Source organism: Oncorhynchus gorbuscha, linkage group LG17, assembly GCF_021184085.1.
Source record: "Oncorhynchus gorbuscha isolate QuinsamMale2020 ecotype Even-year linkage group LG17, OgorEven_v1.0, whole genome shotgun sequence".
NCBI classification, from domain to species: Eukaryota; Metazoa; Chordata; class Actinopteri; order Salmoniformes; family Salmonidae; genus Oncorhynchus; species Oncorhynchus gorbuscha.
In genome coordinates this window covers 16648294-16671146 of record NC_060189.1, presented here as the reverse complement: position 1 = coordinate 16671146, position 22853 = coordinate 16648294, and the positions used below count along the sequence as shown (strand labels likewise).

At 46.5% G+C, this 22853-nt stretch overlaps 1 protein-coding gene across 1 annotated transcript; it reads right to left on the bottom strand.

Moving 5' to 3' along the window:
• Nucleotides 1–259: 259 nt before the first annotated feature.
• Nucleotides 260–8334, bottom strand: LOC124002110 (gap junction alpha-2 protein-like). Its single transcript, XM_046309390.1, has 3 exons — nt 8159–8334; nt 955–2508; nt 260–685 (listed from the first exon to the last, which is right to left on the bottom strand). The coding sequence occupies exons 2-3, from the start codon at nt 2464–2466 to the stop codon at nt 647–649; spliced, it is 1551 nt and encodes a 516-aa protein (XP_046165346.1). The 5' UTR covers nt 2467–2508; nt 8159–8334; the 3' UTR covers nt 260–646.
• Nucleotides 8335–22853: the final 14519 nt, after the last annotated feature.

The following is a 22853-nucleotide window of genomic DNA, read 5'->3' as shown; positions in this document are numbered from 1 at the left end:
TTTTAGTAAATAAGAATTTAATGTCATGAATTAAGATTGTATATCAAACAACTACACACTCATAATAATCTATTGTTGAATGTTTAACTTAAAAAAGTTCAAACTAAATAATAGGTTTATAAAATTGAATGCTCTATGTGTAGCTCAGTTGGTAGAGCATGGCGTTTGTAAAAATACGTAGAATGTATGCACACATGACTGTAAGTCGCTTTGGATAAAAGCGTCTGCTAAATGGCATATATTATTATTATATTATATAAGCATATAAAAGTTTTTCCAGGGACAAGATGACATTTTCCATGGTTTACATACTCACCAACATTCATTTATCACAACAATTTTAAGTGCTCACACTTCACACGTTCCTCTTGATGTGCACAATCATTTTCCCTTTTCTGCCACAATCAACCACATACAATGTCACTCATTTGGAGATTGTAGGCATTTTAATGAAGTGCTTTGAATTTAAAATACACTGGGGAAACAGCACTGCCTATGACCACATGTGACTTGGCATGGGTTGGTGGCTGTTTTTGGCCCAATTTAATCTGGAGAGCCAATCAATGATGGGCGCAGTGCTATTTATCTCCTGTGCGTTGTTTCACTCGTAGGCAACTCCTGGGTCTATTTTTGCTCTCGTCCCTCTTCACTTTTTCATGATAGAGGAGATGTCCAAGAATACACTCTGAAAGAGAGAGAACATGTGGGATTGAGAGAGGCTAGATAACACATTGACACTTGTCATCATGACTTTCTATCTGCAAGATTTCAAAAAGATGTATGCAGTCTCTAAAAAGGTATCTATTGCAGCTTTACTGGGCAAATTTAGACAAAATATTCACAGCGTTAGCATTCCCTGTCTCCCTTCTTCTCTCTTTCACTGTTTCTCCTAGTTACAGTGGTGAAATCTTCCCCCACCAGGTCAGATGCTGCCTGTCTCTTGGATCTACTTGCCATTGACATTCTCCTTCCAGGGGGTGGCATCATTGGCATGTCCACCATGTCGCCAAGCTCGGAATCTGAGCTCCGTGGAGAGTTGCTACTGTAATCACTGATGGTTGACATGCTCTCAGAGGGCATACGACATTTGAAGCTTTGCTTCCTTCCTGGGTTGGGGAAGATGAAGTCGCTGCCCATGGAGTCCCTCCTCTCCTCCTCCAGGTCTGTGTCCCTCAGAGCCAAGCTGGGTCTGTGTGTTGTCATGATGCTGGGTCTGTGCGTTGCCATAGACACTACTTCCATGTGGCTGGGCTGGTAGTGGTCTTGGGGGTGTAAGTTGGGGTCCTCATGGATCGACTGGCCCTGCAGGTTCCTGGGCCCACTATCCCCATTCAAGACAGCTCCTCTATTGGCTCGAGGGAGCTGGTCCACCATGACGTTGGTTTGTTTCTCTGGGGCTCCCTGGAGGTGCAGGGTCTGGATCATCCCCTGGCTGGGCTCACATTGTTGAAGCTGCTGCTGCTGCTGCTGGTATTGCTGATGAGGCTGGAGGCCAGTGCAGTTGGCAAGATAATGGCCTGGAGCCATGCTGTTGTGCCTGGGCACCTCATGGTTAGGTATGTAGTGGGGAGGTGGGTCCATTGGGTCCAGGTCCTTCTCAGGAATTACTTTGAAGATGGTCTGAGTCAGCGGCCCGTTGTGAGGAGACAGGTTCCTCATCACACACAGATGCTGTATCGTCGCATTCTTCTTCAGCTTGTAAATCAAATTGTCATTGTCTGCTGGGTACTTGTCTCCCTTCAGAGTCTGTTTGATTTTCCTGATGCCCAGGTGGGAAATCTCCATTAGGTTCAGGAAGAGAGACACCCCGGCAATGACGATCATGAACACCATGAACACTGTTTTCTCCGTGGGTCTGGACACGTAACAGTCCACACTGTTGGGGCAAGGCATTCTCTCGCATTTATACAAAGGCTCCAGTCCGATGCCATACAGGATATACTGGCCCATGATGAAGCCCACCTCCACCACGGAGCGTGTTAGGATATGGATGACGTACGTCCGCAGCAGGGACCCTCTCAGTGGAGCCTTCTTCACCTTCCTCTGCTCCTCCAGCCTCTTCAACTCCTTCTCAATGAGCTTGTGCTCCTCCACCAGCGCCTCCATCTCCCCCAGCTCTGCCTTCAGCTGGACCTTCCGCCGGTGCCTCTCCTTCTCCAGGGCGCGCAGGCGGTAGAGCGCGTGGCCCATGTAGACGAGGGAAGGTGAGGACACGAAGATGACCTGCAGGACCCAAAAGCGGATGAGGGAGATGGGGAAGGCCTGGTCGTAACAGACGGTCTTGCAGCCCGGCTGGTCCGTGTTGCAGATGAATTCGCTCTGCTCATCGTTCCACACGTCCTCGGCCGCCACTCCCAGCACCAGCATGCGGAAGATGAGGAGGATGGTGAGCCAGATCTTCCCTACGATGGTGGAGTGGACATGTACTTCCTCCAAGATGCTGCCCAGCAGGTTCCAGTCCCCCATGGTCTCACAGCTCACTGGTCTCTACTGCAACATGTCCTCACACTGGAGAGAGAGAGACCAGAGGGATTTATTATGCATTTATTTTCTGTTAACAGTTAGTTTATAACTACAATTGAAAACATACAATGTTTATAATCATCATGCAATGGATGGTGGGTAGTGGAAGAATAGGGCAGTGGAAGGTCAGCACAGTGGAATGATAGGGCAGTGGAAGGATAGGGCAGTGGAAGAATAGGGCAGTGGAAGGTCAGCACAGTGGAATGATAGGGCAGTGGAAGGATAGGGCAGTGGAAGGATAGGGCAGTGGAAGGATAGGGCAGTGGAATGATAGGGCAGTGGAAGGATAGGGCAGTGGAATGATAGGGCAGTGGAAGGATAGGGCAGTGGAAGGTCAGCACAGTGGAAGGATAGGGCAGTGGAAGGATAGGGCAGTGGAAGGATAGGGCAGTGGAATGATAGGGCAGTGGAAGGATAGGGCAGTGGAATGATAGGGCAGTGGAAGGATAGGGCAGTGGAAGGTCAGCACAGTGGAATGATAGGGCAGTGGAAGGTCAGCACAGTGGAATGATAGGGCAGTGGAAGGATAGGGCAGTGGAAGGTCAGCACAGTGGAAGGTCAGCACAGTGGAAGGATAGGGCAGTGGAAGGATAGGGCAGTGGAAGGTCAGGGAAGTGGAATGATAGGGCAGTGGAAGGTGGGGGGTCAGTGGAATGTCAGGGTAGTGGAAGGTCAGGGCTTGGAAGATGGGGGCAGTGTAAGGTCATGGCAGTGTAAGGTAGGGGGCAGTGGAAGGTCAGGGCAGTGGAAAGTTAGCCGTTGAAGTTCAGGCAATGGAAGTTCGGGGCAGTGGAAGATGGGGGCAGTGGAAGGTAAGGACAGTGCAAGGTGGGGCAGTGGAAAGTGGGGGGCAGTGGAAGGATAGGGCAGTGGAAGGATAGGGCAGTGGAATGTCAGCCATGGAAGGTCGGGTCACTGGAAGTTCGGGGCAGTGGAAGGTGGGGGCAGTGGAAGGTAAGGACAGTGCAAGGTGGGGCAGTAGAAAGTGGGGGGTAGTGGAAGGTAAGGACAGTCGAAGGTGGGCAGTGGAATGTCAGCCATGGAAGGTCGGGGCAGTGGAATGTCAGGGCATTGGAATGTTGAGGCAGTGGATGTTCGGGGCAGTGGAAGCTCAGGGAAGTGGAAGGTGGGGGCAGTGGAAAGTCAGGGCAGTGGAAGGTAGGGGCAGTGGAAGGTCAAGGCAGTGGAAGGTCAGGGCAGTGGAAGTTGAGGACAGTGGAAGATGGGGGCAGTGGAAGATGGGGGCAGTGGAAGTTGAGGACAGTGGAAGATCAGGACAGTGGAAGTTGAGGACAGTGGAAGATCAGGACAGTGGAAGGTGGGGGCAGTGGAAGTTGAGGACAGTGGAAGGTCAGGGCAGTGGAAAGTCAGGGCAGTGGATGGTGGGGGCAGTTCAAGGCCAGGGCAGTGGAAGGTATGGGTAGTGGACGGTGGGGCTTTGGGAGGTGGGGGCAGTGGAAAGTCAGGGCAGTGGAAGGTCAAGGCAGTGGAAGGTCAAGGCAGTGGAAGTTGAGGACAGTGGAAGATGGGGCAGTGGAAGGTGGGGGCAGTGGAAGTTGAGGACAGTGGAAGTTGAGGACAGTGGAAGATCAGGACAGTGGAAGGTGGGGGCAGCAGAAGTTGAGGACAGTGGAAGGTCAGGGCAGTGGAAGGTCAAGGCAGTGGAAGATCAGGGCAGTGGAAGTTGAGGACAGTGGAAGATCAGGGCAGTGGAAAGTGGGGGCAGTGGAAGATCAGGGCAGTGGAAGGTCAAGGCAGTGGAAGGTCAGGGCAGTGGAAGTTGAGGACAGTGGAAGATCAGGGCAGTGGAAGGTGGGGGCAGTGGAAGATCAGGGCAGTGGAAGGTCAAGGCAGTGGAAGGTCAGGGCAGTGGAAGGTCAGGGAAGTGGAAAGTCAGGGCAGTGGAAGATCAGGGCAGTGGAAGGTCAGGGCAGTGGAAGTTGAGGACAGTGGAAGATCAGGGCAGTGGAAGGTGGGGGCAGTGGAAGATCAGGGCAGTGGAAGGTCAAGGCAGTGGAAGGTCAGGGCAGTGGAAGTTCAGGGAAGTGGAAAGTCAGGGCAGTGGAAGGTCAGGGCAGTGGAAGGTCAGGGCAGTGGAAGTTCAGGGCAGTGGAAGGTCAGGGAAGTGGAAGGTGGGGGCAGTGGAAAATCAGGGCAGTGGAAGGTGGGGGCAGTGGAAGATCAGGGCAGTGGAAGAAGGTGGGGGCAGTGGAAGATCAGGGCAGTGGAAGAAGGTGGGGGCAGTGGAATATCAGGGCAGTGGAAGGTCAGGGAAGTGGAAAATCATGTCAGTGGAAGGTAGGGTCAGTGGAAGGTCAGAGCAGTGGAAGGTCAGGGAAGTGGAAAATCATGGCAGTGGAAGGTGGGGTTAGTGGAAGGTCAAGGCAGTGGAATATCAAGGCAGTGGAAAGTGGTGGCAGTGGAAGTTGAGGACAGTGGAAGGACAGGGAAGTGGAAGGTCGGGGCAGTGGAAGATCAGAGTAGTGGAAGTTGGGGGCAGTGAAAGGTGGGGGCAGTGAAAGGTCAGGGTAGTGGAAGGTGGAGGCAGTGGAAGGTCAGATCAGTGGAAGGTCAGGGCAGTGGAAGGTGGGGGCAGTGAAAGGTGGGGGCAGTGAAAGGTCAGGGTAGTGGAAGGTCAGGGAAGTGGAAGGTGGGGGCAGTGAAAGGTCAGGGTAGTGGAAAGTGAGGGTAGTGAAAGGTCAGGGTAGTGGAAGGTGGGGGCAATGAAAAGTCAGGGTAGTGGAAGGTGAGGGCAGTGAAAGGTCAAGGTAGTGGAAAGTGAGGGCAGTGAAAGGTCAGGGTAGTGGAAGGTCAGGGTAGTGGAGGTGGGGGCAGTGAAAGGTCAGGGTAGTGGAAGGTAGGGGCAGTGAAAGATCAGGGTAGTGGAAGGTGGGGGCAGTGAAAGATCAGGGTAGTGGAAGGTGGGGGCAGTGAAAGGTCAGGGTAGTGGAAGGTGGGGGCAGTGAAAGGTCAGGGTAGTGGAAGATGGGGGCAGTGAAAGGTCAGGGTAGTGGACGGTGGGGCCAGTGAAAGGTCAGGGAAGTGGACGGTGGGGGCAGTGAAAGGTCAGGGTAGTGGAAGGTGGGGGCAGTGAAAGGTCAGGGTAGTGGAAAGTGAGGGTAGTGAAAGGTCAGGGTAGTGGAAGGTGGGGGCAGTGAAAAGTCAGGGTAGTGGAAGGTGAGGGCAGTGAAAGGTCAGGGTAGTGGAAGGTGAGGGCAGTGAAAGGTCAAGGTAGTGGAAAGTGAAGGCAGTGAAAGGTCAGGGTAGTGGAGGTGGGGGCAGTGAAAGGTCAGGGTAGTGGAAGATGGGGGTAGTGGAAGGTGGGGGCAGTGGAAGATCAGGGTAGTGGAAGGTGGGGGCAGTGAAAGGTCAGGGTAGTGGAAGGTCAGGGAAGTGGAAGGTGGGGTTAGTGTAATGTCAGGGTAGTGGAAGATGGGGGCAGTGAAAGGTCAGGGTAGTGGACGGTGGGGGCAGTGAAAGGTCAGGGAAGTGGAAGGTGGGGGCAGTGAAAGGTCAGGGAAGTGGAAGGTGGGGGCAGTGAAAGGTCAGGGTAGTGGAAGGTCAGGGAAGTGGAAGGTGGGGTTAGTGTAATGTCAGGGAAGTGGAAGGTGGGGCAGTGAAAGGTCAGGGTAGTGGAAGGTCAGGGAAGTGGAAGGTGGGGTTAGTGTAATGTCAGGGAAGTGGAAGGTGGGGGCAGTGAAAGGTCAGGGTAGTGGAAGGTCAGGGCAGTCAAAGGTCAGGGTAGTGGAAGATGGGGGCAGTGAAAGGTCAGGGTAGTGGACGGTGGGGCCAGTGAAAGGTCAGGGTAGTGGACGGTGGGGGCAGTGAAAGGTCAGGGAAGTGGAAGGTGGGGGCAGTGAAAGGTCAGGGAAGTGGAAGGTGGGGGCAGTGAAAGGTCAGGGTAGTGGAAGGTCAGGGAAGTGGAAGGTGGGGTTAGTGTAATGTCAGGGAAGTGGAAGGTGGGGCAGTGAAAGGTCAGGGTAGTGGAAGGTCAGGGCAGTGAAAGGTCAGGGAAGTGAAAGGTCAGGGAAGTGAAAGATAATGGAAGTGGAAGGTCGGGGTAGTGGAAAGTCGGGGTAGTGGAAGGTCAGGGCAGTGAAAGGTCATATATTATAGGGGTAGTGGAAGGTCAGGGTAGTGGAAGGTCAGGGTAGTGGAATGTCAGGGCAGTGAAGGTCGGGGCAGTGAAAGGGCAGGGCAGTGAACGGTCAGGGAAGTGGAAGGTCAGGGAAGTGGAAGATCAGGGTAGTGGAAGGTCAGCTAGCCTGGAATCCAATCAATGAGACGAGATTGGAGATGTTGGTTAGAGCTGCCTTGCCCTACAAAAAACACTCACAAAATATGAGTTTGCTATTCACAAGAAGAATTGCCTGATGTGAACCATGCCTCGAACAAAATAAATCTCAGAAGACCTACGATTAAGAATTGTTGACTTGCATAAAGCTGGAAAGGTTTACAAAAGCATCTCTAAAAGCTTTGACGTTCATCAGTCCACGGAAAGACAACTTGTCTATAAATGGAGAAAGTTAAGCACTGTTGCTACTCTCCCTAGGAGTAGCCGTCCTGCAAAGATGTTCAATGAGGTTAAGAAGAATCCTAGAGTGTCAGCTAAAGACTTACAGAAATCTCTGGAACATGCTAACATCTCTGATGACGAGTCTACGATGCGTAAAACACTAAACAAGAATGGTGTTCATGGGAGGACACCACGGAAGAAGCCACTGCTGTCGAAAAAAACCATTGCTGCATGTCTGAAGTTTGCAAAAGTGCACCTGGATGTTCCACAGCGCTACTGACAAAATATTATGTGGACAGATGAAACTACAGTTGAGTTGTTTGGAAGGAACACACAACACTACGTGTGGAGAAAAAAGGCACAGCACACCAGCATCAAAACCTCATCCCAACTGTAAAGTATGGTGGAGGGAGCATCATGGTTTGGGGCTGCTTTGCTGCCTCAGGGTCTAGACAGCTTGCTATCATCAACAGAAAAATGAATTACCAAATTTATCAAGACATTTTGCAGGAGGATATTAGGCTATCTGTCTGCCAAGCTCAACAGAATCTAGGTGAATCAACAGGACAACGACCCAAAACACAGAAGTAAATCAACAACAGAATGGCTACAACAGAAGAAAATAAGTCTTCTGGAGTTCTGACCTCAACCTGATTGAGACGCTGTGGCATGACCTCAAGAGAGCAGTTCACACCAGACATCCCAAGAATATTGCTGAACTGAAACAGTTTTGTAAAGAAGAATGGTCCAAAATTACTTCTGACCATTGTGCAGGTCTGATATGCAACTACAGAAAATGTTTGGTTGAGGTTATTGCTGCAAAAGGAGGGTCAACCAGTTATTACATCCAAGGGTTCACATACTTTTTCCACCCTACACTGTGAATGTTTACACAGCGTGTTCAATAAAGACATGAAAACGCATCATTGTTTGTGTGTTATTAGTTTAAGCAGACTGTGTTTGTCTATTGTTGTGACCTAGATGAAGATCAGATCAAATTCTATGACTAATTTATGCAGAAATCCAGGTTTTTCCAAAGGGTTCACATACTTTTTCTTGCCAATGTATATATATATATATATATTTTCAATTTCAAAGCAAAGAAAAACAAGCACTTACATATTAATGGTATGGGGTACTTTCTTTGCCTCTCGATGCGAATCATGTTTCCCAATTGGATTGGGACCCTATGGAGTTTGAGTCCTTTGCACCGGTCCCAAAAGCACATCTCTCTCTGTCAGTCAGTCCGGCACACAGAGTGACTGTTCTGTGTTTTCCTGTGCTGCAGTTGCACACAGGGTTCACAGGATGTGAGGATTGATCTGCCACCGATGGGAGGGACAATGCCCCATGGCAAATCTTGCCAGGCAATTGTAAAGTGTTGCCTGCACCGCCATCCCCCTCCCCCGCCAGCTCCCACACCAACCAACAGTGCCAACCCAGCTAGTGCCCTCTAACCACAAACAATACCCCGTTCGCTGGCAGAGATGATATATTTGTGAATAGTTTTTCTTTCCCACTTCGCCACTTTAGGTATAACAGCAACCCTCCTAATTAGGAGCTTCAGGTATTGCCATTTTGAGTCAAAGTTATGTAAGAGCAGCTATCCCTCATATCTGATTACGAGGGATGTATAATCTATCATAATCTAGAATAATCTTTAACGCCAGACACACTAGTTAAATTATTCATGTCTGGTTTCATATACTGAACAACAATATAAATGCTACATGTAAAGTGTTGGTCCCATGTTTCATAAACTGGAAAAAAAGATCCCAGAATTTTTTCATACGCACAAAAAGTTTATTTCTCTCAATATTTGTGCACAAATTTGTTTATGTCCCTTTTAGTGAGCATTTATAATTTGCCAAGATAATCCATCCACCTGGCAGGTGTGGTATTTCAAGAAGCTGATTAAAAAGCATGATCATTACACAGGTGCACCTTGTTAGGGGGACAATTAAATGCCACTCTAAAATGTGCAGTTTTGTCACACAACACAATGCCACAGATGTCTCATGTTTTGAGGGGGTGTGCAATTGGCATGCAGACTGCAGGAATGTCCTCCAGAGCTGTTGCCAAAGAATTTAATGTAAATTGATCTACAATATAGAGCCTCCAAAGTCATTTTAGAGAATTTGACCATGTGTACGGTGTTTGTGAGAGGTTTTCTGATGTCAACAATGTGAACAGAGCGCCCCATGGTAGCAGTGGGGTCATGGTATGGGCAGGCATAAGCTACAGACAACAAAATACAATTTTATCAATGTCAATTTGAATGCACAGAGATACTGTGACAACATCCTGAGGACCATTGTCATGCCATTCATCCTCTGCCATCACCTCATGTTTCAGCATGATAATGCACTGCACCATGACGCAAGGACAAAATTCTGTACACGATTCCAGGAAGCTGAAAATGTCCCAGTTCTTCCATGGACTGCATACTCACCAGACATGTCACCAATTGAGCATGTTTGGGATACTCTGAATCGACGTGTACGGCAGCGTGTTCCAGTTCCCGCCAATATCCTGCAACTTCGCACAGCCATTGAAGTGAAGTGGGACAACAGTCCACAGGCCACAATCAACAGCCTGATCAACTCTATGTGAAGGAGATGTCACGCTGCATGAGGCAAATGGTGGTCACACCAGATACGGAGTGTTTTCTGATCCACGCCCATACATTTTTTTTAAGGTATCTGTGACCAACAAATGCATCTCTGTATTCCCAGTCATGTGATATCCATAGATTAGGGCCTAATGAATGCATTTACATTGACTGATTTCCTGATAGGAACTGTAGATCATGGAAATCTTTGAAATTGTTGCATGTTGCGTTTATACTTATTTTTCAGTCTAGTTAGCTGCTTGGGGAGTTATTTGTTTTTGGAGTGTGTGTGTTCAACCCCCTTGATGGTTTGTATGTCGACAGGGAATCCCAATGGTGCAATATATACCCAATCTATTCAATCCAACTCCTGAATACTTTTGTAGGTTTAGGTTATATTATATAGAGTTAGTGGAATTTGTTCTGATTTGGTTGGTGTGAACTCTATTTTGCTCTGCATGTCAAAGTATTGGTTATGTGCCGTTGAGGTATTGTCTATCAAAAACAACACACCATGCAAACTGAGTTGTATACAAATTTTGGGTTGCAGAGCAATATTTCTAAACTGGTTTTATCCACTGAAAATACACTACCGTTCAAAAGAAGGTCAGCCTCCCGGAGTCGCTCCTCACTTTTGACGTTGAGACTGGTGTTTTGCGGATACTATTTAATGAAGCTGCCAGTTGAGGACTTGTGAGGCGTCTGTTTCTCAAACTAGACATTCTAATGTACTTGCTCAGATGTGCACCGGGGCCTCCCACTCCTCTTTCTATTCTGTTTAGAGTCAGTTTGCGCTATTCTGTGAATGGAGCAGTACACAGCGTTGTACGAGATCTTCAGTTTCTAGGAAATTTCTCACATGGAATAGCCTTAATTTGTCAGAACAAGAATATACTGATGAGTTTCAGAAGAAAGGTTTTTGTTTATGGCCATTTTGAGCCTGTAATCAAACCCACAGATGCTGATGCTCCAGGTACTCAACTAATCTAAATAAGTCCAGTTTAATTGCTTCTTTAATCAGAACATGCGACCATGCTACCATAATTGAAAAAGGGTTTTCTAATGATCAATTAGCCTTTTAAAATGATAACTTGGATTAGCCTACTGCTACTACTGTTACTACTACTGCTGCTACTACTGTTACTACTGATACTGTTCAATTTACTACTTTGCTGCTGCTGCTATATTTTTGCTAATACTACCACACAGCATAACCATACTACTACCCTTGTTCTGGAGTTGAACTGTTCTACCAAGCCTACTGTTACTACTGAGTTGCTGCTGCTGCTGCTACTACTGTTACTACTACTGCTGCTACTACTGCTACTGTTACTACTGCTGCTGCTACTGTTACTACTACTGTTGCTGCTACTACTGTTACTACTACTGCTGCTGCTACTACTGTTACTACTACTGCTGATGCTGCTGCTACTACTGCTGCTGATGCTACTACTGCTGCTACTACTACTGCTGCTGCTACTACTGTTACTACTACAACTACTACTGCTACTGCTGCTGCTGCTACTACTACTGCTGCTGCTGCTGCTACTGCTTCTGCTGCTGCTACTACTGCTACTACTGTTACTACTACTACTGCTGCTGCTACTACTGCTGCTACTACTGTTACTACTACTGCTGCTGCTACTACTGTTACTACTACTGCTGCTGCTACTACTGTTACTACTACTGCTGCTGCTACTACTGCTGCTGCTACTACTGTTACTACTACTGCTGCTGCTACTACTGTTACTACTACTGCTGCTACTACTGTTACTACTACTGCTGCTGCTACTGTTACTTCTGTTACATTTACATTACATTTAAGTCATTTAGCAGACGCTCTTATCCAGAGCGACTTACAAATTGGTGCATTCACCTTATGACATCCAGTGGAACAGTCACTTTACAATAGTGCATCTAAATCTTAAAGGGGGGGGGTGAGAAGGATTACTTTATCCTATCCTAGGTATTCCTTAAAGAGGTGGGGTTTCAGGTGTCTCCGGAAGGTGGTGATTGACTCCGCTGTCCTGGCGTCGTGAGGGAGTTTGTTCCACCATTGGGGGGCCAGAGCAGCGAACAGTTTTGACTGGGCTGAGCGGGAACTGTACTTCCTCAGTGGTAGGGAGGCGAGCAGGCCAGAGGTGGATGAACGCAGTGCCCTTGTTTGGGTGTAGGGCCTGATCAGAGCCTGGAGGTACTGAGGTGCCGTTCCCCTCACAGCTCCGTAGGCAAGCACCATGGTCTTGTAGCGGATGCGAGCTTCAACTGGAAGCCAGTGGAGAGAGCTGAGGAGCGGGGTGACGTGAGAGAACTTGGGAAGGTTGAACACCAGACGGGCTGCGGCGTTCTGGATGAGTTGTAGGGGTTTAATGGCACAGGCAGGGAGCCCAGCCAACAGCGAGTTGCAGTAATCCAGACGGGAGATGACAAGTGCCTGGATTAGGACCTGCGCCGCTTCCTGTGTGAGGCAGGGTCGTACTCTGCAGATGTTGTAGAGCATGAACCTACAGGAACGGGCCACCGCCTTGATGTTAGTTGAGAACGACAGGGTGTTGTCCAGGATCACGCCAAGGTTCTTAGCGCTCTGGGAGGAGGACACAATGGAGTTGTCAACCATGATGGCGAGATCATGGAACGGGCAGTCCTTCCCCCGGAGGAAGAGCAGCTCCGTCTTGCCGAGGTTCAGCTTGAGGTGGTGATCCGTCATTCACACTGATATGTCTGCCAGACATGCAGAGATGCGATTCGCCACCTGGTCATCAGAAGGGGGAAAGGAGAAGATTAATTGTGTGTCGTCTGCATAGCAATGATAGGAGAGACCATGTGAGGTTATGACAGAGCCAAGTGACTTGGTGTATAGCGAGAATAGGAGAGGGCCTAGAACAGAGCCCTGGGGGACACCAGTGGTGAGAGCGCATGGTGAGGAGACAGATTCTCGCCACGCCACCTGGTAGGAGCGACCTGTCAGGTAGGACGCAATCCAAGCGTGGGCCGCGCCGGAGATGCCCAACTCGGAGAGGGTGGAGAGGAGGATCTGATGGTTCACAGTATCGAAGGCAGCCGATAGGTCTAGAAGGATGAGAGCAGAGGAGAGAGAGTTAGCTTTAGCGGTGCGGAGCGCCTCCGTGATACAGAGAAGAGCAGTCTCAGTTGAATGACTAGTCTTGAAACCTGACTGATTAGGATCAAGAAGGTCATTCTGAGAGAGATAGCGGGAGAGCTGGCCAAGGACGGCACGTTCAAGAGTTTTGGAGAGAAAAGAAAGAAGGGATACTGGTCTGTAGTTGTTGACATCGGAGGGATCGAGTGTAGGTTTTTTCAGAAGGGGTGCAACTCTCGCTCTCTTGAAGACGGAAGGGACGTAGCCAGCGGTCAGGGATGAGTTGATGAGCGAGGTGAGGTAAGGGAGAAGGTCTCCGGAAATGGTCTGGAGAAGAGAGGAGGGGATAGGGTCAAGCGGGCAGGTTGTTGGGCGGCCGGCCGTCACAAGACGCGAGATTTCACCTGGAGAGAGAGAGGAGAAAGAGGTCAGAGCACAGGGTAGGGCAGTGTGAGCAGAACCAGCGGTGTTGTTTGACTTAGCAAACGAGGATCGGATGTCGTCGACCTGTTACTACTACTGCTGCTACTACTACTGTTACTACTACTGCTGCTGCTGTTACTACTGCTGCTGCTGCTGCGGCTGCTACTACTACTGCTGCTGCTACTGCTGCTGCTACTGTTACTACTGCTACTACTGCTGCTGCTGCTACTACTACTGCTGCTGCTGCTACTGTTACTACTGCTGCTGCTACTGTTACTACTGCTGTTGCTGCTACTACTAATACTGCTGCTGCTGCTACTACTGCTGCTGCTGCTACTACTACTGCTGCTGCTGCTGCTACTGCTTCTGCTACTACTGCTACTACTGTTACTACTACTACTGCTGCTACTACTGTTACTACTACTGCTGCTGCTACTACTACTACTACTACTGCTACTGCTACTACTGCTGCTGCTACTACTGTTACTACTACTGCTGCTGCTACTACTGTTACTACTACTGCTGCTGCTACTACTGTCACTACTACTACTGGTACTACTACTGCTGCTGCTACTACTGTTACTACTACTACTGCTACTACTGTTGCTGCTGCTGCTACTACTGTTACTACTACTGCTGCTGCTACTACTGTTACTACTACTACTGCTGCTACTACTGTTACTACTACTGCTGCTGCTACTGTTACTACTGCTGCTGCTACTGTTACTACTACTGCTGCTACTGTTACTACTGCTGCTGCTGCTACTACTACTACTGCTACTGCTACTACTGCTGCTGCTGCTGCTACTGCTACTACTGCTGCTGCTACTACTTTTACTACTACTGCTGCTGCTACTACTGTTACTACTACTGCTGCTGCTACTACTGTTACTACTACTGCTGCTGCTACTGTCACTACTGCTGCTGCTACTGTTACTACTGCTGCTGCTACTACAACTACTACTGCTGCTGCTACTACTGTTACTACTACTGCTGCTGCTACTACTGTTACTACTACTGCTGCTGCTACTGTTACTACTGCTACTAATACTGCTGCTGCTGTTACTACTGCTGCTGCTGCGGCTGCTACTACTACTGCTGCTGCTACTGTTACTACTGCTACTACTACTGCTGCTGCTGCTACTGTTACTACTGCTTCTGCTACTGTTACTACTGCTGTTGCTGCTACTACTAATACTGCTGCTGCTGCTACTACTGCTGATGCTGCTACTACTGCTGCTGATGCTACTACTGTTACTACTACTGCTGCTGCTACTACTGTTACTACTACTGCTGCTGCTACTACAACTACTACTGCTACTGCTACTGCTGCTGCTGCTGCTGCTACTACTACTGCTACTGTCACTACTGCTGCTGCTGCTGCTGCTGCTACTACATCTACTACTGCTACTGCTTCTGCTGCTGCTACTACTGCTACTACTGTTACTACTATTACTGCTGCTACTACTGTTACTACTACTGCTGCTGCTACTACTACTACTACTGCTGCTGCTACTACTGTTACTACTACTGCTGCTGGTACTACTGTTACTACTATTGCTGCTGCTGCTGCTACTGTTACTACTGTTGCTGCTACTGTTACTACTGCTGCTGCTGCTACTACTGTTGCTGCTGCTACTACTACTGCTACTCCTGCTGCTGCTGCGGCTACTGCATAAAAAGACCAGCCAAGCCTCAAGGCTTTAATTAGCTTTCCATCGCACGCTGACAGAGTCAATGGTAGATTGATTTGGTTTTTACCTCGCAGAAGCTTCAACAGCAAATGCCAGATGTCACATCAGGGACCTTGCATTACATAACGGGTTTATCCAGTGCTTAACTAGCGATCCATAGTGGCTGAGCCTGGATCTGTTGTTGTCTATCTGTGTTGCCGATGCCCAGACCTGCACTCATGTTTTGATCTGATTAGCCTCTTCTCCGTGATTGGGGGGAGACTGATGGAACGACATGCGTTTAGACATTTGTTCTATTGTTCACTGTTAATGTTATTGACCCAACATAGATGTCAATACCGTGTGTTCATCATTCATTTTCAGATTGGTCAGAAAGTTATTAGACAAGGGTATTTGGCTATGGAGTTCATGATATGATTGTTGCAGTTCACGGGTACAGGTTGACCTTTAAACTTAAACAAGGTGATACATTTGGATGGTGACATTCAATATGTTACATCATACACTTGCCTTAGAGAGGCAATCAGCAGTAGCTACATCAATTTTTGGACTTATGATTGTGTAATATTGATTCTTGAAGAATATAACTTGTAAATTACTAATTTACTTAGTTTAACTATCGTACCCCATCAGAACCCAAAATATGAGCTTGTTTATCTCCAATGTTTCGTAAACAAAGTAAACAAACACTGTATAGCCTCAAAACATGGTTAAAACTATCATTTTAATATCATGTATGGTCAAGCATTTCGCTACACTTTACAAGCATTTCGCTACACTCGCATTAACATCTGCTAACCATGTGTATGTGTGACAAATAAAATTTGATTTGCCCTTACATCCGTAGCTGTCTATGAATTTGAGAGTGATTATATTTCTCCAGCCCCAACCCTAGGATTTTTACCAAAACAGTGGTGGGGAGTAGCTCTGTTATTGTTTCAACTGTTGGTTGGCCCTTGAAGCAAAATTACATTGAAAATACGGATTCTAGAAGTATTTTTCAGACGTTAACATCACATGCATTTGAGGTGCTGAATGAAAGGTAAAAATACGTATTTTCCGGACGTCGAAAATACATGTTTTCCGGCATTGAAAATATGTAATTTACAGACATTGAAAATACTTATTTTTCGGTCATTGATTCTATGGCCAAATTTCAGCTACTATGTATTCTCAGTGAGGTAAGCATTATATCACAATAATAATTGTCCACGCCTCTTAATAGGAAAGAGGAGTCAACTGGAGATTGCAACAAAATATGTATTATGTATTATTGCTCCCAACATGCACTTGTGTTAGCTTTTCAAAAGCTTTAAAACTGGCAGCAACGATGTTCAAAGTAGTCGAAACATTCAGAATAAACCAACAGACCACTTCAACTACAATAACGTACTAAGTAGCAGTTATAGATTTTTTTTCAAGGTATGACTGTGATATGTTGTTGTTTATCTACCTTAGTTGAATGCACTGACTGTAAGTCACTCTACATAAGAGCGTCGGCTGAATGACCAAAATGTAAACGTGAAAAGCATGCTGGGTATTATTCGAATGAGCTCCGCTCCCAAACTAATTTGGTCGGTGCGGACCAGATACAAATCTGAACAAATCATTGAAATGTAGGCTATTTTACACAAGTTTGAAAATCACAGTACATTATGACACAGTTTAGTACAGTAGAGCACAGAGTACAGCAAAGTACAATATGGTACAGGACAGTAGAGTTTTATTCAGTAGAGTACAGTACGGTACAGTACAATACAGTAGAATTTAATTCAGTAGAGTACAGTACAGTATAGTTTAATTCAGTAGAGTACAGTTCAGTTTAGTTCAGTAAAGTACATTAGAGTAAAGTAGGGTACAATACAGCACACTTTAATTTACTGTATTGTACTGAACTGTGTACTGTAATGTACTGTACTCTGCTGCGCTCTACTGTGCTGCACTGTGCTGTACAAACTTGCGAAACAGAGATGTCTATAATTATAGGCATCTATGTTTGGGCTAAATCAAGGCCAGTCCTGAACAGATGTCTGTGGACGTCTATGATTGATTCAGATTGTGTCTGGACCAGACCAAAACTCTACGTCCATGGATTCTGAAATCAAGGCCGGTCCGGACCACACACCAAAAAAAGACCCCAAAAAAGGAGGAGGACCCCATAAAGTTGTCCAAAAGACATCGCCTGACATCAAATACTTAGTGGGAACACTCAGAAAGAACATTCACACTAACACTAGTTAGTGCCACTCAATATATTAAGCTAATTACCTCTTAAATCTCTGCCCCTATTAAGGTACTGCAATAGACCTCTTTTATACTTCAATAGACCTCTTTTAATCTCCCTACTGCAACTTTTGTACTCACACATAGGATCTGGGCCATCCTAGTAGAATTGTGTATAATAGTGTTTTGCTTAAAGGAAAACTCCACCCAAAAACTATCATTTGGCATTTGTTTCATTAGTCCATTGTTGATATAGTCACTAAATATTTTCCATGTCAGCAATCTTTTTTTTAAGGTATATAACTTTCCGAATACAGAAATACAGCCGGGAAGATGCATTTTGCATCACATGATGCTGCCCTTTGCATCGTATGATATAGGTTCTGGGTCAAAGTCTTGATTAGGTGACCCCATACCATACAAAACCCTCCACCACCATTTTGCTACCTTTAGGAATCATACATACACTAGCCCCTAATAGGGCTGACTATCTCTGACAGCGGCGTTCCTAAAGGTCACGTGAGGATATTCTATGTTGTACCGTGGCGATCCGTCAATACTTGTAGAGAACACATGATGTACTGTAGGATCCCACAGAGTGGTTTATAAAACGTTAACGATACCCAGGGCCGTAGCAGCCCTCATTGAACCCTGTAATCAAAAACAGGATCAATAAAGAAAACACACAGGCAGGCAGCACTCACAGATAGACATGTACTCTACAGGAAAACATAAAAAAAGTAACAGCTATCAGCAATTGACCTACACCTTAATTACCAATTGATTACTGGTTATTTTCATACTCATACTTCCAGAAAACACAATTCAAAGAGAGACAGAGAGACAGAGAGACACAGAGAGAGGGGCCACAGTGCATTCACTGCACATTAAATCATTACCGATATAGACAGATCATTATAGATCCATACCACATTGTACAGTACGATCTCATTTGCTGCTTACTGGCATGAGTGGCCTGTGCTCTGGCACGAGATAACAGCCTTTAGGCTTTAGGTGTTTGTCCGCTGGATGGCTGGGTGGCAGGTTGTACTCCCTGAATCAAGTAACTGTCACAACTCATGTTGTCAACCACGGTTGGCATCAAATCTATGTGCTCCCATTGGTCCTGAGCAGTTTCAATTCCTCTTCCTGGCTGGTGATTCGCTGCAGGAGTTTGTTCCTGTCCTGCTGTGCACTGACCTCCGCCCGCATGACACTTGGCCCCCTGGGTCTTTCGTCTCGTACCAGCACTCCTACTGGCTGGAAACCATTGGGAACCTAGAAGAGAAGTGCATTTGATGGGCATGGTTTTTTCCTGTTCATTCTTCTACTTTTTTATCTTCATCTAAATAAAGTTATATTATTTGATATGGGCAGTTTCTGTTGTTTTTTCATCTACTGTGTTCACATGGTACCCACATGGTATTTCAATTAAGTTCACCTGGTATGAGAGAACATGTACACATTACTATAACCCCAAAAATATTTTTTATTTATTTATTTTATTTAACCTTTATTTAACCAGGTAGGTCAGTTGAGAACAAGTTCTCATTTACAAAGGCGACCTGGCCAAGATAGAGCAAAGCAGTGCGACACAAACAACACAGAGTTACACATGGAATAAACAAACATACAATCAATAACACAACAGAAATGTTCATATATGGTGTATGCAAATGTAGTAAGATTAGGGAGGTAAATAGGCCATAGTGGCGAAAAATGTACAATTTAGCAGTTAAAAACTGGAGTGATAGATGTGCAGAAGATTAAGAATGTGCAAGTAGAGATACTGGGGTGCAAAGGAGAAAAAAACTAAACAATAACAACATGGGGATTAAGTAGTTGGGTGGGCTATTTACAGATGGGCTATGTACAGGTGCAATGATCAGTAAGCTGCTCTGACAGCTGATGCTTAAAGTTAGTGAGGGAGATATGTCTCCAGCTTCAGTGATTTTTGCAATTTGTTCCAGTCATTGGCAGCAGAGAACTGGACGGAAAGGCGGCCAAAGGAGGAGTTGGCTTTGGGGGTGACCAGTGAAATATACCTGCTGGAGAGTGTTCTACGGGTGGGTGCTGCTATGGTGATCAGTTAGCTGAGATAAGGCGATACTTTACCTAGCATAGACTTATAGATGACCTGGAGCCAGTGGGTTTGGCGACGAATATGAAGCGAGGGCCAGCCAACGAGAGCATACAGGTCGCAGTGGTGGGTAGTATATGGGGCTTTGGTGACAAAACAGATGGCACTGTGATAGACTACATCCAATTTCCTGAGTAGAGTGTTGGAGGCTATTTTGTAAATGCCATCGCCGAAGTCAAGGATCAGTAGGATAGTCAGTTTTACGAGAGTATGTTTGGCAGCATGAGTGAAGGATGCTTTGTTGCGAAATAGGAAGTAAATAGGAAGATTCTAGATTTAATTTTGGATTGGAGATGCTTAATGTGAGTCTGTAAGGAGAGTTTACAGTCTAGCCAGACACCTACAGTGAGGGGGAAAAGTATTTCATCCCCTGCTGATTTTGTACGTTTGCCCACTGAAAAGAAATGATCAATCTATAATTTTAATGGTAGGTTTATTTGAACAGTGAGAGACAGAATAACAACAAATAAAATCCAGAACATGGGGGTGGAACACTATGCTTTGGGGGTGTTTTTCTGCTAAGGGAACAGGACAACTTCACCGCATCAAAGGGACGATGGACGGGGCCATGTTCACCGTCAAATCTTGGGTTAGAACATCCTTCCCACAGCCAGGGCATTGAAAATGTGTCGTGGATGGGTATTCCAGCATAACAACGACCCAAAACACACGGCCAAGGCAACAAAGGAGTGGCTCAAGAAGAAGCACATTAAGGTCCTGGAGTGGCCTAGCCAGTCTCCAGACCTCAATCCCATAGAAAATCTGTAGAGGGAGCTGAAGGTTCAGGTTGCCAAATGTCAGCCTCGAAACCTTAATGACTTGGAGAAGATCTGCAAAGAGGAGTGGGACAAAATCCCTCCTGAGATGTGTGCAAACCTGGTGGCCAACTACAAGAAACGTCTGACCTCTGTGATTCCCAACAAGGGTTCTGCCACCAAGTACTAAGTCATGTTTTGCAGAGGGGTCAAATACTTATTTCCCCCATTAAAATGCAAATCAATTAATAACATTTTTGACGTGCGTTTTTCTGGATTATTTTGTTGTTATTCTGTCTCTCACTGTTCAAATAAACCTACCATTAAAATTATAGACTGATCATTTCTTTGTCAGTGGGAAAATGTACAAAATCAGCGGGGATCAAACATTTTTTTCACTCACTGTAGGTATTTATAGTTGTCCACATATTCTAAGTCAGAACCGTCCAGAGTAGTGATGCTAGACGGGTGGGCGGATGTGGGCAGCGATCGGTTGAGCATGCATTTAGTTTTGCTTGCATTTAGAAGCATTTGGAGGCTACGGAAGGAGTGTTGTATGTCATTGAAGCTTGTCTGAAGGGCATCTATCTGAGATTGTAGGACGGCTGGGGTGTTAAGCATATCCCAGCTTAGGTCACCTAACAGTACAAACTCTGAAGATAAATGTGGGGCAATTAATTCACATATGGTGTCCGGGGCACAGCTAGGGCTGAGGGGGGTCTATAACAAGCGGCAACAGTGAGAGACTTTCTGGAAAGGTGGATTTTTAAAAGTAGAAGCTCAAACTGTTTGGGTACAGACCTGGATAACATGACAGAACTTTGCAGGCTATCTCTGCAGTAGATTGGAACTTCAACCCCTTTGGCAGTTCTATCTTGGTGGGAAATGTAGTTGGGAATGGAAATTTCAGAATTTTTGGTGGCCTTCCTAAGCCAGGATTCAGACACGTCTAGGACATCATGGTTGGCAGAGTGTGCTAAAGCAGTGAATAAAGCATAAAGTATCAGGCTTCTGATATTAACATGCATGAAACCAAGGCTTTTGCGGTTACAGAAGTCAACAAATGATAGCGCCTGGGGAATAGGAGTGGAACTAGGGGCTACAGGGCCTGGGTTAACCTCTACATCACCAGAGGAACAGAGGAGGACTAGGATAAGGGTACGGCTAAAGGCTATAAGAACTGGTCGTCTAGTACGTTGGGGACAGAGAATAAAAGGAGCAGATTTCTGGGCGTGGTAGAATAGATTCAAGGCATAATGTACAGACAAGGAAGGGTATGGTAGGATGTGAGTGCAGTGTAGGTAAACCTTGTCGTTGAGTGACGATGAGAGTGGTTTCGTCTCTGGAGGGACAAGTTAAGCCAGGTGAGGTCTCTGCATGTATGTGGGGTGGGACGAAAGAGCTAACTAAGGCCTTTTGAGCGGGACTGAAGGCTCTACAGGGAAATTAAACAGTAAAAACTACCCAAGACAGCAGTAGACAAGGCATATTGACATTAGAGAGAGGCATAAAGCAATCACAGGTGTTGATCAGGAGAGCTAAGACAACAATGGGTAAATGGCGATGAATGGGCAGAGCGGGTCAGTTAGGTACATACAGGACCTGAGTTCGAGGCTGGGACTGACAGGTAAACAAAATGAGGTACCATGTTATTGAAACAGTCCAGGGGGCATCAGCTATGTAGCCAAGTGATCATAGGGTCAGAAGAGAAACAATAGGTGAGTTATCTCAACAGCATGTAAATTATTCCTCTTCATGCTGAATTCAGGCTCAGGACTGGTTCCAAGGATTGGTCTCCTGTGGCTTTGGCCCTAGTCCCAGTTGCTTGGGGGGGACACGCTGCTGATGAATGCTGGAGCAGTTCTCCCCACTCTGCCGCAGAATGGCAGCCGTCATGTTATTCTTATGCAGTTCTGGATGATGCCGCTGGATGTCATCAGAGCTCAGGAGCCCTGAGAATGGAGCCTCTCCATTGGTCTCCAATAATTTAGCAACTACCAGATGAGTGCCCTCTGCTGGTAGAATTCTCAGAAGAAAATGGATGAAAGAAATGGGAAACTGCTGAGCTGGAGCTGTCTTAAAGTTAGGACGCAGTATTTAGTATTTTAATAAATTAGGATCGCTCAGATATCGGAATACTCATATGCAGCTGGCGTAGGATACAATGAAGATATATATTTAAAATATAGGTATGTGATCACACTGGCAATAGATCATTTGTTGCAATACTTGTGAGGCACAGCTAAATGGGCATAATAATTTGCTTTTTTTCTGGATTGCCACAGGATGGCATGCATCTGATGGTCAGTCTGAGGGAAGGGAGAGAGCAGCGGTGAGGCTGCCTCTTACCTGACTCACGGTCCGGTCCATCCGCCTTCCATCCTCTCCAACTGATGGCGAAATTCAAATCGTACTGCATTATTTCTGCCTCACCCACAAATACATGTTGTTACTCCTATGAGCAGAGAAATTGATATTCCTCGATACTAAAAAATACACACGAAGCTAATAATATCGCAAGTTTATTGGAACGCAATAGGCCTACTCATTCATGCGGTTGCAGTGCATGTGGCTTAAAAAGCATATATATTTTATGGCTTATAAAGGTGGGTGTTGAACAAAGTGTTGACAGTGCTAAATAACAACTTAAACATTAACGTACACATAAAAACAGAAGCTACTAATCTCAGTTTCAATCTTGCTGTGCGTTCGAGGCTTCTTTTTTTACAGTCGGGCACCGTATTTTGAGCTATATGATTGGCCAGCTGTCAGTCGTATAGGTGCACTTGATTTGCTCTCTGGGACTGGCGGGGAGGCGGAGTTCCACCTTCAGACACATGAAATGGTTCGAAATGGGAACACTTTTCC

Coding starts and splice junctions, on each gene's coding strand:
- LOC124002110 (XM_046309390.1), bottom strand. CDS start 2,466: ATGGGGGACTGGAACCTGCTGGGCAGCATCTTGGAGGAAGTACATGTC. Junction 686..954: donor CTGGAAGGAGAATGTCAATG/GCAAGTAGATCC, acceptor TCTCTCTTTCAG/AGTGTATTCTTGGACATCTC.